General features: G+C 32.9%; 1 protein-coding gene across 4 annotated transcripts; it reads left to right on the top strand.

Moving 5' to 3' along the window:
* The first annotated feature begins 10,084 nt into the window (after positions 1-10,084).
* Positions 10,085-16,647, top strand: LOC100775860 (BTB/POZ domain-containing protein NPY4). 4 transcript variants are annotated; one of them, XM_041015951.1, is made up of 6 exons: positions 10,085-10,273; positions 11,556-11,609; positions 12,094-12,208; positions 12,846-12,915; positions 13,623-14,798; positions 15,566-16,647. In XM_041015951.1, the coding sequence occupies exons 3-6, from the start codon at positions 12,147-12,149 to the stop codon at positions 16,130-16,132; spliced, it is 1,875 nt and encodes a 624-aa protein (XP_040871885.1). In that variant the 5' UTR covers positions 10,085-10,273; positions 11,556-11,609; positions 12,094-12,146; the 3' UTR covers positions 16,133-16,647. The 4 variants fall into 4 exon arrangements, with proteins under 4 accessions (XP_040871885.1, XP_006579940.1, XP_014631085.1 ...); XM_006579877.3 differs by having other exon boundaries at positions 10,115-11,077; XM_014775599.3 differs by lacking the exon at positions 10,085-10,273 and adding an exon at positions 11,159-11,177.
* Positions 16,648-17,150: the final 503 nt, after the last annotated feature.

Raw genomic sequence — 17,150 nt, 5'->3', positions numbered from 1 at the left:
AAGGAAAAATTTGGAACCATTTATTTAAAATCAATCAAATCTAACGGTTAAAAATTAGTTTTCCCTTATTGGGAGATATGTTTGCCTCTCCCACCCTAGAAGTTGCCCCCGATCCAATTCCATCATTCAATAAAGGTAGCCTTGACCTGATTTTTTCAAAAAATCATGAAAAAAGTAGGATATAAAATAATAATTTAATTTTAACACTTTATCCATGTAAAAAGCAACAACTATTAATCATTAAAAATTACTTTTGTTGTGAAACTTGAGGGAGTAAACACTAGGAATATTTTAATGCCAACTTGACACCACACTTTAATCCAAAACCTTAAGGCTTATGTTTATGAGTTTTCTTCTCACTTATATGATGTTCAGCATTCCCATTTCTACCTAATGTGTGACTTCACTTCACAGTTGTACTATAAAATCTCTCCCTCAAGTATGAGTCTAATTTCTACCCAATGTGTGACTTCACTTCACAATTGTACTATAAAATATCCTCCTCAAGTATGAGTCTATTCCATATGATAGCCTTGACCCCGATCCAATTCCATCATTCAATAAAGGTAGCCTTGACTTGATTTTTTCAAAAAATCATGAAAAAAGTAGGATATAAAATAATAATTTAATTTTAACACTTTATTCATGTAAAAAGCAACAAGTATTAATCATTAAAAATTATTTTTGTTGTGAAACTTGAGGGAGTAAACACTAGGAAGATTTTAATGCCAATGGATCATGGACAACCACATAAGCGAACCTGACACCACACTTTAACCTAAAACCTTAAGGCTCATGTTTATGAGTTTTCTTCTCACTTATATGATGTTTAGCATTCCCATTTCTACCCAATGTGTGACTTCACCTCACAGTTGTACTATAAAATCTCCCACCAAGTTAAACTATTGACTCTGATATCAATTGTTGTGTAATCGAATGGGTAAACACTGAGAAGATTTACACCAATGAGCCACAAAGCAAACCATATAAGTGAACTTGACACCACACTTTAACCCAAAATCTTAATGCTTATGTTTATGGGTCTTCTTCTCACTTATATGGTGCTCAATTTTCCCATTTTTATCCAATGTAGGACTTTAACTCACACTTGTTTTCCAACAATCATCCCTTCAAGTGTTTCTACTCGATGTGCAACTTCACCTTCACACTTGAACTCTAACAATCTCCCCTCGAGTGTGAGTTTCTTCCACACGATAACCTTCCTCGAGTGAAAGCCATTTTTACTCCACGAGTATCCAATGGTGGCCTTTAGAGCTTAATTGTGGTTATCCTAGCTCGCTTAGTCATTTTCGTTAACTTGCTTTTGTACCTTGTACCACCGTAACGCCTATGGGACCCACTGCTTGGACTCCATGCATGGAGTCACCCGACAAAAAGACTTTCAATACAAGGGATCCCTATGTTCATGGATCTAATGCCAACTCCATTGAACTCTCCTGAGTTGGTCACCACATCAAACCATTGGTTCTGATACCAACTGATACCAATTGTTGTGCATTTGAGAGCTGAGGGTAAACACTAGGGAGAATTATACAATAGGTCATGAGCAACCACATAAGTGAATTTGACATCACACTTTAACTCAAAACCTTAAGGCTCATATTTATGGGTCTTATCCTCACTTATATGGTGCTCAACCTTCACATTCCTACTTGATGTGGGACTTCACCAAAATCAATTGTGCTTTCATCAAATCAACACCCCCTTACACACTCTGAGGGTATCCTGATCTCCATCAATCATGTAACTAAAACCATTGGCCTGCAAGGCACCAAGTGAGATCAAATTTTTCCTCAACTCAAGGATATGTCAAACATCACACAACATTCTCACTCTACCATCATCCATAGCAATCTACATTTGTGTTATTCCAACAACCACACAAATTGTCGTTACTATACAGGCACCGCCAAAATTGTTTAACCTGTATGTGGTGAACCACTACCTGTTGGGAGTCATATGGTAAGAACATATGGAATCAAGAATTCATCCATTTGTCAACTGACTGTATGAAATAGAGAGAGCATATCCCTCACTATAGTAGTCTGAATCGTCAGTATTTGCCACATTTGCTGAGTGAGATACCCCTTCACCAAATTTCTTCAACTATGGCAATCCCTCTTGAAATGCTTCTTCTTGTTGCATTTGTAGCACTCTGTGTGTTTTCTTGTGTTCTCTAGACTTGGAACTTCTTCTTGTGCCTACCACGAGAATCCTTGCACATTCCTGTTTCTCCTTCACAAACAAACCATCACCTTGTGAATCCCCCACAAGAAGAAGGAAAAAAACATAACAAAATACATGTCTTATCCTTGTCCTTGACCTTCACCTACAACCTTGCAAGATCACTAATAATTTGATTGAAAACATTCATGTGGTGTTGAAGATCTGAACCCTCCCCCATTTTTCAGCCCGTACAGTTTTTGCTTCAAATACTATTTTTTTCGTTAGTGATTTTGACATGTATTGAGTCTCCAATTTCTTCCATACCTCTCCCAAAGACGTAAACTCCATCACATGATAGAGGAAGATTTTGATCTCACTTGGTACCTTGCAAGGCCATGGTTTCAGTTATAGGACTGTTGGAGAATGAGATACCCTCAAAGTGTGCAAAGGGGTGTTGACTGTGATGAAAGCACAACAAACTATAGGAAACACTTGAATGGGAGATTTTTGAAGTCTAAGTTTGAAGGTGAAGTCCTACATCGGGTAGGACTATGAAGGTTAAGCATTATATAAGTGAGGATAAGACCTATAAACCTGAGCCTTAAGATTTTGGGATAAAGTGTTGTGTAAAGTTCATTTATGTGGTTGCTCATGATCCATCGGTGTAGATCTCCCTAGTGTTTACCCCTAGTCCTCATATGCACAACAACTTTATATATAACTATTCTTTTCCAAATGTGGTAGATATTGGTATGGACTCAAGTAACTTGCGAAAGTAACAACAATATCCTCTTAAGAGATAGTGGTCTGACCTGCAATCCACGATTTCGAACTCCATGAACAAAGATGGGAGTATCTATAAAGCCATTTTGATGCTTAAGTTAACAAAGACTAGATATATTGTAATAAATGCATATAGTATAACAATGATATCAATATTTGAGATATTCATAGGTGTTAGACCTAGGTTGAAGTTAGTACCACAAGTTCAAGGCATCTTATTGTTAGTTCTCTTGTGTTGCAATGTCTATTCATGCAACTACATTACTAATTGTTGTTTTTCTATTAGCTTTTCTATAGGTATTTGGGCTTACTAATAATGTGAAGTAGATTAGACTTAGGTCCATTCCTTAACAATGAATAACCTTTATAAAAGTTAACAATTTCAAAATCATATTATATTTAATTAAATTTATAAAATAATGTGTATTACTATACATTTTTGAAAATAAATAAGTGCATAAAATGTCTACACATAGAGATTGCTTAGTTGCTTAGCTACTACCATCATGAATTGCAATTGATCATACACGTGTTCTTCACTTTTCTCTCTTATCTTAAGACAATGAAAGAAAACAAAATAATTTTGAGATAAATTAATGATGATGTAAATTAGGTTAATTGACTAAATTGGTGAAAAATTATAAATAATTTATCAAAATGGGGCACTATTTTGAAACATTTTACTAAAGTGAGCTATTTTTGTCACGTTGTACCAAAATTGCTAGGTCAAAGGATGATTTCTAGGAGATTTAAGGTTGATGTAAAGCCCCAAATGAATCCCACCTGAATAAGAGGGATCCAGAGGTTATACAGGTATGAGACTATACAGTAGAAGATGACTTAAAGAAATTAATTGATACTACCTATACCAATGAGATATATATACTTTTTTGGTAGCCTATCACTTAAGAATTCCAAAGTTAAGTGTGCTTGACTTGAAATAGTTATAAAATGGGTGACCTTCTGAAAATTTTTCCAGAAAGCGTGTGAGTGAGGACAAAACATGCTAAAAGTCTCATATTGGTTTTTGGGGGCAGTCATTGATCTTAAAAGCAGCTGAAGCAGATTGTTGAGGTCTCGAAAAGGGATACCACAAAGAGTTTTGACCGGTGGAGTGTTCTGACCAACAAGGATGTTGAGGGAAGTGTCACTTGTGAAATGTTGTAGTGTGTAAGCTGTCGAAAAGTCGTCAATCAGGAACGCTACAAATAGTATCAAAGTAGACCTCTCTCCTAGTAAGATGTGGTTTGAGGACGAACCAGACGGAAACTAGTGGACATGTAATACCCTAGATGAATCACACCAGAATGAGAGGGATCTAGAGGTTGTACAGGTATGAGACTGTACAATTGAGAATAACTTAAAGAAATTAATTGGTACTACCTATATCAACAAGATACATCTACTTTTCGGTAGTCTATCACTTAAAAATTTCACAGTTAAGTGTGTTTGATTTGAAATAATTATAAGATGGGTTTAAATTCCTCCGCAAACAAAAAATAATATTATTAATAATTGACGTTTGCTGATAAAAAATAAAAGAAGGATGATTTCTAGGATTGTGTGACTTATATATATATTAAAACTACTACATCTATGTGTCATGTCACCAGAGAATCTTTAGTTCATTTGACATGTTTTGAAAGTATCAAGTGGATTAAAGATTCTCATGTGACATGTCATCTGGGACATAATAGATTTTTTTAAGAGAACATATAGTACATTGTTAATCCACGTGGTGACTTTTTTTTATAAAAAAATAGAATAAATTAAAGTAGATAAAATGTTAAAACAACACTAAATTCAAAAATATAAAATAAATAAATTTAAAAGAAACATTAAACTAAATGAATAAATTAAAATAATAAATATTAATTAAAATAAATACAGTTAAATAAAATTAAACTTAAATAAATAAACAAACTTAAATAAAATATTAATTATAAACAAACAATTAATTAATTAAATAATGTTAATTTTAAAAATTAAATTCATATAAAAAAAGAGATGGGATATATATCATCATTTTTTGTGTTTTCCCTCACTATCATTATCACATAATAAATGACTAGGATGAAAAACAAATAGGCACGAAGAATGTTGTTACAAAGATTTTATCAATTGTTGTACTAGTATATTTAACATTTTTCAAAATAAAATCACATTATTGCCCCTATTTTTAGCATTTCACTAACACAAAGATAAACACAATCAAATTAAAATGAATTGTCCAATTTAGGGACTCTAACTTTGAAACTTGAACACCAGTAAAAAAAAAAACTTTAAAGTTTGAACATGTCACATGTGGACCATAAGACCTTAGTGATATAAAGTGAAAGTAATCTTTTAATTACATGTAACCATCGAATTCAAGAGAATGGATGTTTTAAAAAAAGCAGTCAAATCTTGTATTTTTGGTCAAAACATTTAGGTAAGTAAATCATCAAAGAAAGTAACTTTACTTTTTAGCTCAACCCTAAATTGAAAACAACAATGAATAGGGACGAACTAGTAAAAGTAAGATTGCATTCAATAATGACTAAGAAAAATTGAGGGGCGTGAGAAACCTCCCTATTAGATCTAACGTAGTAGCCCCTTACAAGTTACAATAGACACAAACATCTCTCAGGTAGGTTTTTTCTAGCTTTTTAATTTTGTTGCTCCTCCGTGATAGTAGAATGTTGAGAGTGAAAACTTGTTCAATTAGACTTGTGTGTATAAGAGAGAGAAAAATGTAGAAGAATTATCTTATCGCATAGTTTCATGGGGTTAAGTCATGCACATGCAAGTACTTACTAATATCTTTCTGGACTCTAGTATTTTACCAAACTATACACAAAGGTCAAGTTAAAACGTAGGTAATATGATTATAGGATAATTAAATAGAGCAATAACGTATATTAACCATAATTTTTTAGGTGGCCACATGTAATGTTTTTATAACTTGTTTTTAGGTACGTAACATGCAATATTTATTGTCATTCTGGTACGTTGACTTGGTCTTTCAATAATTTTATGACTACCAAAGCCTAATTCATCTTAAGTGGTGACCTAGATTGAAAACGACATCCATTTCTCATTTAATGTTATGCCAAAGATTCGAAAATGACTTGTTTTTATTGATACGGTGAGGTTATATTAGACAAACCTGTACATCAATCAACTCTAATTTCTTCTTGAGTGATATTATAGGGGTGCGCCCTCAAATCTTTTATGTATGCTGGAGATAAGTTCTTCTAGTAGATCACCTCTTTAATTATTAGACTAATTTATTGAGTCCGAAAAATAATGTATGTGTAAATAATCATTACACTTAAAATGTTCCTGATCACCCCACCCTTCAATGTAAGCCATAATGCATTTGCTGTAATCATTAGATTTTTTTTTTTTTTGTGTGTGTGTGTGAAATTAGAATAAATTAAATGATGAGAAATATTGGTAATATTTTTATCATTAGATGAAATTCAACCTAAGCTTTTATTAAATAATAAACAAAAGTCGTTAATAAGGAATGCGACTCTCAAAGTTTTCTTCTAATAATAGAAAACTTGTTAGACAAATTGTGTAGTTATTCTCATTATTAAAGAAAAATATTCAAGCGAGAGAGGTGTGATTTGTCTCTACCAATACTTTTCATTCTCATTTTTCCTTCCTTGTACCACCTTCCTTCTTGCTTAGGCTCTTATTAGGGGGACATCTAGGAAATCCCTCCACTAGACTCACAAGGTGGGTCTTGGCTTAAAAATAAATTATCAACAAAGGGGTCGATGAAGTGAAATAAGACACGCAATGTAAGTCACACATTCAATGAATTGAAAAGTTCTGGGTACTCCCTATTTCATAATTAACTACTAATTAACATGTTGTTTGCTCTAGATTGAGTTCCATCCTCATGATTATAGTTCATGTTCGTAGCAACTTTAAGACATGCATACAAGTTCCCAATGCAGTTTATACCATGAGTCTACGAGAATCAACTTCCACGTGCCGTGTAATCATTACTGAAATCAAGCATCATATAGAAATCGCCCTCTGAATACTAAAAGTTTCTCACAATATGCTTTTAAACTTTACTTTTTGGGATCTCTTCTTTTAATTAGAAAATTATAGAAGTTGCTCTTTTAGAATTCTTAATATATATTAAGAAAAACAAAAACAAAAATGAATTAGAAACTATTGAGGCTGCCCTTGATTTAAGGATGTTTAGATTGAATTGCCATCGGAATACATGGAGCACATCACAGATGAGTAGAGCAATAGGAAACTCCCCCATGCATTCCCAAATTTCTACACAATGGTATGGTAATAAAATACTAGTAATAGTTTATATATTTACTTTCATCTAAGAAACATTTTTTTTTCACATGTATCCTCTTTCAATTGGAAGGAAACTTTGTCTGAAATAGTGTTAGACGTTAGATAACATTAAATGTTAGTATCTTTCTTAACATAGATTTAAATCTTAAATTCACTACATTATAAAAGACTAACTTCTTCAACTAAATCAAATTTTCTTTAGTATCTAAAAAAATATGACAAACTTTAAAAGAAGGAATTAAAAAGGAATACAAAAAAGAGATTTCAACGCATAAATTATTCTCCAGTACCAAAAAAGAGAGCATAAATCACTCTAATTTTTACTCACTTCTTTATTTTATTAAGGATGTTTTTGTCATTTTATATGTATTTTCCCCCTTTTTCCATTTTCTATACAACCAAATAAAAAAATTAAAAAATGTTAACTTTTTTTTCTTTTATTTTCCTATCAAACAACTCAAAAATCATTTAACTTTTCTCTTGTTTTCTTTCCTTCTATTTTTTCTTCTTCTCTAAACCAAACAAATTTAGTGATGAGATTACATGTTCATAGACATAACATATAATAACACTTTGAAATGACACATGACATATCTAAATGCATAAAAATGATTTAAAAAACAAAATTTATAAATATCAAAACCAATAAAATAATTTTCTAGTGACTAAAATTATAATTTTTTATCAAGGACTAACAAGCATATTAATTAGACACAACTATTTATATAGTTTTAATCATGAAAAATATATAAAAAAAACATTTCTCCAAAACTGGAACTTATATTCAAGATGCATTAGCTGTCCTTTTATATTTTTAGAAATCCCTCATAATTCAAATTTAATTATGGAGAAAAAAAACTTGTAAGTATAACACTTTTCATTTGAAAATTATATATGAAATAAAAGCATTAGAATAATATGGTCGACGAAATAGTAATCAGCCCGGCAATCTTCCAAGAATATAATCTTTGAAACTTGAAAGACTGTGACATTACCAAGCTCTAATTTTATAATTCAGGGTGTCTTTCATTACCATCTGCATCAGGTGTGTGAAACATATTCCTAAATTAATGCTGATTGGATGAGATTCTGGAAGCATTTTTTTTTCTTCTGATTTAGTGGCAAAAATTGAACTTGAGGCCAGTAAGGAAATTAATAACAACTGTAAGCATTGTAAGCATATCATAGGGATGTGTTTGAGGAAAAGAAACGATAAAACAGCGATTATATTCTATATTAATTGATTTTTTGTTGACATTGGAAATGGTAGATTGAAACATTGCATGTGGGACGGATGGTATAAAACAGTAAATGATTATTTGGCTGAGAATGCATCATGGTCACAATTTGTCCACTAGGAGAGAGACTACATATAAACTGCTATACAAGAATTCAGATTATTCAGCTGCAAAAGAGATATAAGTAACTACTATTAGTCTTGTCTGGAGCCTTCCCTTAAATAAAATAAAGTTTCAATATGTTTTATGTTTCAATAAATAATAGTTTTTGTTTTTAAATCTTAATTTTTGTTTTGTTTCGATATTTTTTATAATGTTTGTTGTCATTTGTTTAAGTCTTGAGGTAACGTTAGGGAATAAAAACAAAATATTATATCTTGTACGGACAGAAAACTACAATTATTAAATTTGTAAGAATGTAAAATATGTTTATTTTTTAGAATTAAAAATAGACGATGACAAATATTGCAGATTAAAATTTTAAAATGTTTACATAATTAAAAGCAAAAATTACTATATTATTATAATTAAGAACCTTAGACATTTTTAAATCATAATACAATTAACGAATTTCTCAAAAACTATTCTTTAAATTTAAGCGTGGGAATAAAGTTAAAGTGTTTTTCCATAATTCAAATTTTTAATAATACTTATTTGGCTTTAATTGTTTGGAGTGAAAAATGAAAGTGAAATTAAAATAACGACAGGAAGTAGTTGATGTTAAAATCATGAAACCTTTTTTATCTTTTTCGATCTCTTTTGTTGTATTCTGGGTAAAATGAGATATGAATATCATTGTTTTTATCAAAATTTTAAGTTGCAATCAAAGTCACATATCAAAAAGGATATAACTCAATCAATTAAATATAATTTATGAATTATTATAAATTCTCTAACTTTGATTCTCACCTTAAAAAAAAGTAACAATTTCATCTCACTGCCTGATATTGTAAAAATTTGAGTCAAATATGGCCTCATAATTGTAGTCTTAAAAAAACTAGTCTAAAATTCTTGACGTTGTACGGAGATCACAGTTGATAATTGTTTTAAAAAACTTGTGCTCACTATCAAAAGGAGAAGACCTCGTAAAAAAAAAGATTTCCTCATAAAAAAAAAGTACAAGGAGAAGATGTGGACGGTTTTTTTTCCTTTCTATAGCAAATAGTAATATAAAATTTTCTTATATTCACATCTTAATTTGTTTTTCAACTAAAATATCGAATATAATTATTTTGTAGTAATTTTTATTGAAAACAAAAAATATTATGAAAGACCGCGAGTTTAAATTTCTAACGAACCTTTCTAGTAAAAGTAACAAATTTAACAAAAGGCATCCTTGTGGTTGTGGCCATTATTAGTTGAGTGGTTCTCCCGTTTTCCTCACGTCTCTAATGATCCAGATGATTGGTTTAGTAGAAAAAAAAGAAAAAAAATACAACTAACCAAACATTCTTTTTGTTTGTTTAGAGAGAAAATAAAAAAAAAATATTTTATATACCTAAAATTTAATTTTTTTTCTTTTTATCATTTCCTTTTCAATTTAAATTTTGAATTTTTTTTTATTTTCTTTCCAACCAAACATACCATAACAGAAATGAAGGCATTGGTTTGTGTTTGGCGAAGAGAGCATCAAAGTGGTTCCTGTCAGATGAGCGTGCATACACTGCATGCATAGCCTGACACAGTGACCACTGAAAACACGGAGTAAGAGAAAGAAAGTGAAGACTGTGAGGGGCCTCATGGTCATGGTCGTGGTCATCATTTTAACAGAACTTACTTTTACTTTATTATTACTCCTATTACTACTTCCAACCTGAACGGAACTACTAATAAAGCTCATCATTCTTATTATTATTCACTTTAAAAGCCACACTTTACAAAGTCACACACATAAATCAATTCTTTCTTTCTTGCTAAACTTTTTCTCCATTTTCTATAAATCATGGACAACTTGGACTGTTGCATATTTCGTTAATGCTTTTGTTTGGTAGCATTAGAGGCTACGAGATGGAATGGTGGTGGTGGGGTTGAGGGTGTTGCTCATCCAAAAGTTTATTTTGATCAAAGAGAGAGAGAGAGAGAGAGAAGGGAACATTGTGATATGAATGATGGTTGGCTTTTTGTGTTTGTGTAGCAGCGGTGGCTGCCAAAAATGATGACCAACAACTTTATCTTTTTGAAGGGTGGTCTTTTGGGTTTGGTTGGGTAGTTTGTGTGATATGTGGGGTTCTTCTCTTCTTTCATGATATAGTAATAGTTTCACTCACTCACGCACACACTGAACTTTGTGTTTCTTGTCGTGGCCACTCCCATGTTAGATTCTTTTTACTTGGCAGAGCCAGACACATGAAAATTTTCCTGATTTCAGATCTCTTTGATTAATATTGCCTCTGACTCTTTGCCTCTCTACAACTTTCCTTTCCTTTTTCTTGTTATCTTCTTCTGCTTGTTTTTACTCGCCTTATCGTGCAATCCACACTTTGATTTGGTTGGTTTCTCCAATATTTATTGTGAGAAGAAGAAGAAGAAGAAGAAGAACATTTAAGGGTCTTGTACGTATACTACTGTGCTTCTGTTGAGATTCATTCCTGTCCCTTCATATTCCTCTTCTTTATCTTTGCTCATTGCAGTTTGGTACATTATTATATAAAGGTTCTCAAGGTTTTTAAATTTTCAAAAAAATTAAAACTTTTTCCAATTTGTGAACTGGGTCTGCTTGATTCTGTTTTACCGGTTTTTATGGTTTTTTTTTTGTGTATTGTGTATTAAGCTGAACATGAACCTGTTGTTGTTGCGGATTGTTTTTTTGTTAATTAAGACCAGTTAGTTAATCATGATGAAGCTTTATTCCTGATGCCTATGAAGTTTTCTAGATTTAAATTTTGAGAAAAATGTTGCTGTCCACTTGTATATATAGCTTTGAATTAATTATCTTTTTTTTTTTTTCCCTGCGGCCTGGTTAAACATGTGCAATGATCATTGAATCAGGAACCAAAACTTAATTCTTATGCTGTTTTTGTGTTGTGGCAGGTGCTGAGCTTTAAAGGAGGGACAAAGGTGAAACGTGGCTAGCATAGGAAAAAGGTATTGCTATTGCTGTCTGAATAAGTTATTGGAACCAACAAAGAAAAAGAGACAATGAACCAAATATCTAGAATCAAAAACATAATTTTTAACATGGTTCAGGCGGTGGTGTCAGTTTTGAGCAAGTGGGGTTGTCTCTGATTCTGTCTTTGAGAAAAATTATATTTATGTTTGAGATAGTCTTGTTTCTGTTAGCAATGTCTCCTAACATGACCATCTTTTTTCTGAGGTCCTAGAACTGTGTTACCATTTTAGTAAGTAAAAATCTTATCTTGGAGACTTCCCATTTCAAGTCAGCTAAAAGAAAAACATTTTAAAAAACTCTCTTGGCACTCTTAGTGACCTCGATTTGTGAAAAGGATTCGGTATTAATAGGAAACATATCATATTTCTATTTGATCCTCCTTTCCTCACTCTGGATTCTAGCAAGTTATCTCATTCTTTTAAAAAAATCTGAACTTTGGGTCGGTGGTTTGTCTTTCAGAGGTAGAACAACATAGGGAAAAAGGAGAAACGTAGTCATTTCCTTTGGCCAAGATGAAGTTTATGAAACTTGGATCTAAGCCAGATTCTTTTCAGAATGATGGGGATAATATCAGGTATGAGATCAATCTCCACTCTCTACTTGGAACCTCACTTCACTTTTGATGTATATTCGAGTTAATTTATTTCCTTTTCCCCCTACTTTTGATGTCTTTTGGGCTTCTTGTGTTTGATGCTTTCTTACTAATTTCCTTCCAAATCCGAGTATTGGTTTCTTTTCAGTTTGGTTCCTGATAACATTTTATTATTCTTGTGGTTTTTACCCCTCTACTCTGTGCAATCAATCTTAATAGGCATCAAATCACTGGTAGTTTCATGATTTTTGTATTGGTTCTCTTCGTTTTTCATGTACTTAAAAAAACAATCAGTTTTGGACTTTTGTTCTTAGAAAACAGATTAGGCAATAATTTTATCTTCCTTGTGTGGCGATTCTTAAAATTAGAGGCTATCATTTCCTCGCATGAAGATGCTGACTCCAGATTTTATACTAATATTATTGTTTCAGTAATACCCACAAAAAAAGAGACATAATGATCTTCCCTTTGTGCATGTTAGAGAATCTTAAAATAACATAAATTGCATGCCATATTTTTCTCTTGTGGTATGTTCAATAAATTTTTCATGTAAATTTTTTCTTCTTCTTGATTTGTTTATTTCATTTTAAACTAACATGTACCTGCATATTTTTGTCAGGTATGTGGCAACTGAGTTGGCAACTGACATAGTTGTTAATGTTGGAAATGTAAAATTTTATCTCCATAAGGTAAGATTCAATCTGACGTTGAGGTGATATGGTAATCTGACACATATGAACTGCTAATTTTTCTTGTGTATTAGGGCTTTCTTGATCCCTTTCTTAGAAAGAAAAGTCTGTAAATCAATCCTGCCATTATAAAGTTCAGATTATGGATATGAAGGATAGCCATCTTCATATGCCAAAGTCAATACTCTAATTAAAAGGGGGAATGTGGAGTCAAACAATGTTCTAAATTAGTGTAATCCGTTCTTTCCTCTTTTAAAACATGAAAATTTTGATTCTTAATGACAAAGACTAGTTCAGGTAGCCTGGTAGGGTCAGAGTATGTATGTCAGTATGTGCTCTTAACCATTCAGGTGACAAGGTTGGTTAAATTTTTTACATTTTACAAATTGTTCTGGTAGCTGGACACTTGGATAGCGAATAACAGTCCGTGAAGAACAGTTAATTGGATTTCATAACAGCTTTACCTACTTTTTACAACCCGGAAATAATAGGTGATTGGTTTGTGTAAATACATCCATGCTTGCATGTTATCTGTTTTAGAGTTTAGAGAAAGAATGTTTTTTTCAAAAGGCCTGTAAGGAAGTTGGCAAACAAAAGAAAAGTGATTATTTCCTCAAAATAATCTCATCCAAACAAGCTAGTCTGATTGTGGACTTTATAATCTTCTCTACTTTTGATCATGACCTTAAGCTGCTTTATATATGCAGTTTCCTCTTTTGTCAAGAAGCACGTGCTTCCAAAAACTGATTACAAACGCTAATGAGGAGAACAATGATGAAGTTCACATCCATGACATTCCTGGTGGACCTGCTGCTTTTGAAATATGTGCTAAGTTCTGCTATGGTATGACAGTCACTCTTAATGCATACAATGTCGTTGCAGCTCGCTGTGCAGCAGAATATCTTGAGATGTATGAAACTGTTGAGAAAGGAAATCTTATCTACAAGATTGAAGTCTTCCTCAACTCCAGCATTTTCAGGAGTTGGAAAGACTCGATCATCGTTCTTCAAACTACCAAGTCTCTTCTTCCATGGTCTGAGGAACTTAAGTTAGTGAGCCATGGTATTGACTCCATTGCTACCAAGGCTTCAATTGATACATCAAAGGTGGAGTGGTCATACACCTATAACAGGAAAAAGCTACCATCTGAAAATAGTAATGATCCTCACTTCAATAGTGTGAGGAAACAACAATTGGTTCCAAAGGACTGGTGGGTGGAGGACCTTTGTGAGCTCCAACTTGATCTCTATGAACGGGTTATAACAACAATTTTAACCAAAGGCAATGTTTCTGGTTCTGTAATTGGAGAAGCTCTAAATGCTTATGCCTCAAGAAGGATGCCTGGCTTCAACAAGGGTGTGATCCAAGGAGGAGACAATGTAAAGAATAGATTATTGTTGGAGACCATAATCCGAATATTACCTTTGGATGTGGGCAGTGCCTCTTTCAGTTTCTTGGGGAAGTTATTAAGGGTAGCTATTCAGTTGGAATGTGAAGAGTTGGAGAGATCTAAACTGATTAGGAGAATAGGTATGTGCCTTGAGGAGGCTAAGGTGTCTGATTTATTAATTCGCGCCCCAGTTGGTGATGCAGTTTTTGATGTTGATATTGTGCAAAGGCTAGTAGAAGAGTTTCTAGCATGTGATCAACATGTTCAGACGGATACTCTGTTGGACGATGAATTTCAGGAGACAAGAAGCCCTGGGATGGTATCGGAATCTTCGAAGGCAAAGGTTGCAAAACTGGTGGATGGATACCTTGCTGAGATTGCACGTGATCCAAATTTACCTCTTTCAAAATTTGTTAATCTTGCTGAATTAGTATCAAGCTTTCCAAGAGCATTTCATGATGGCCTTTATCGTGCGATTGACATGTATTTAAAGGTAAATCCCTTGAACTTCAAGTTAGCCTGTCAGCTTTGTAAGTAGTATATACTGTTAGTGTGTTTGGATAACACATAAGAATCAATTATATTTCACAAAATCCTGAAAATATCATGAAAAAATATAAGCAACTATTTGTTGCTTTACCTTAACCATGAAAAATTAATTGATTATTTCTCTCCATGAAGCTAATCCAAATTCAGTATATACATCCTACCCAGTATCGGTTGCTCAGGTTTTCCTTTTCATTTTCTCAACTCAAATTTTAAACATCAACAAGCTGGAATCTCAAGTAGTGCATTACTACATCTAGGTATATGTTACCTTCCTTATGTTATACCTCCTCTAAGGAGATATTCTAATAGGCTAATAATCATGAAACTTAAATTATTACATTACTGCATTACTACATTTAGAGATATTCTAATAGGCTAATAATCATGAAACTTAAATTAGTACATTACTGCATCACTACATTTAGAGATATGTTATCTCCCTCATATTACCAGCTCTAAGGAGATATTCCAATGGACTAATAATAATGAAATCATGACTGGCACTATCTGTTACATACTCATCTCTCTAAATTCCGATGGTCATCATTTAGTGTTATGATTTTCATGTAGTTCTGATATATATAATTTCAACATTATAGCCTCGAAATTGGCTATCCTTGTTGATTTTATGACAACAAATGGATTAATCCCATTAACCTTAAGGTCCTTAACCGTATTTCCTAGGCTGACTGAATGTGCTATGTCATGCAGGAGCACCCTGGAATCAGCAAAAGCGAAAAGAAAAGAATATGCAGGTTGATGAACTGCAGGAAGTTGTCAGCAGAGGCTTGCATGCATGCTGTGCAGAACGAGCGGCTTCCCATGCGCGTTGTTGTGCAGGTCCTCTTCTTTGAACAGCTGAGAGCTACAACATCATCAGGAGGCAACGGAACACCGGATCATTCCGGCTCTATCAGGGCCTCTCTTCCCGGTGGATCTCATGGGAGTTCAAGGTCGGAAGAGGAATGGGAAGCCGTGGGAACGATGGAAGACATAAAATCTCTGAAAGGGGAGCTTATTGCTCTGAAATTATCAGGAGGAACAAGGGGAGCCAGCAGCAGAAGCAACAACAATGACAGTAGTAAAGGCAATTCTGAGAGTGTTGCTGCTAGTAAAATGAAAGGTCTCGTGTCGAAGAAGATAATCTCCAAGATTTGGTCAAGCAAAGAAAGAAGTGGTGAGCTAAGTAGCTCTGATACATCAGAGAGCCCTGCTTCTACGGTTGTAGAGGAAACAAAATCTACTCCATCTAGAAGTAGGAGGCATTCATTGTCTTAGAGACCATGTTCTGCAGACCTTATTCCTTAGAGCTCCATTCAGTTTACTGTATAATCATCTCTCACTCAAGTAGCATCAGAGTTAGAGGACACTGACATCATATTCCAGCTGATACTTCAATCAGAAATCAATATAACTGTGAGCAAATGTTGGCATGTGGCTAAAATATGAAGCACCAAAAGTACATGTTAATTGAGGTTTATATCATGCCCCTAGCCTAGGGATGCAACTTTTATTCAGCCATTACTGATATTATTAGGTTAGAATGTGAGCTCTTGTAGTGAGTTATCCAGTTTTGATTATTGGAGACTGGTTTGTGACTGCTACAATTTGTAAGCTTAGTTTTAAAGGGAAAAGGAGGATAAGGAGGTGCAGTGTTTGGAAGGCTTGTGTTGGGAGTATTACTTAGCTTTGATCCGTCATTAATGTTCATTTGAGCACTAGTATGAGCTGTAAACCATTGGACTTAAAATTTACCATTCTTGAAACACGGAGGAGATATTAGGTATGGTAAATTTGAATTCCAAATGCTATACCTTGTCCGCTTCTATTATTTTTATAAATAAATCATTAAATTAAGATTAATTTATTTTAAAATAAAATTAATGTCTTATCCTAACATTCTAAATATTCAAATCTAATTTCTTGTCGCTAAATCAATACAAGTTAAGCAAATGTTATGTTTACCAATAATCAGTCAAAAACAATTCAGCATAGCAGTACCGATAAGATTATTAATTATTTTCAAAGAAGTCTCAAAGTCCAATTATTGACCGTGACAAGTCAAGCATATATACTTTGCCAAATACATATATATGAACTAAACTGTACAACTTTTTAAACCAAACTTTTCAAGAAAATCATAGGGTTTTAGTTGTACTTGTGTTCACTCAACTATTATAATGGTCCTATTTTGGTATCTTAAGTTTCAATATTGCAAATTAGGTAATTCTAAATCTTTGTAGTTATATTATTTTGGTTTTTTCTTCGGTCTTCTTTTAAATATTTAATAAATTTT

The sequence above is a fragment of the Glycine max genome, chromosome 5, assembly GCF_000004515.6.
Source record: "Glycine max cultivar Williams 82 chromosome 5, Glycine_max_v4.0, whole genome shotgun sequence".
Taxonomy (NCBI): domain Eukaryota; kingdom Viridiplantae; phylum Streptophyta; class Magnoliopsida; order Fabales; family Fabaceae; genus Glycine; species Glycine max.
The sequence above is the reverse complement of the archived record's forward strand: the minus strand, read 5'-3'. Positions and strand labels throughout refer to the sequence as shown.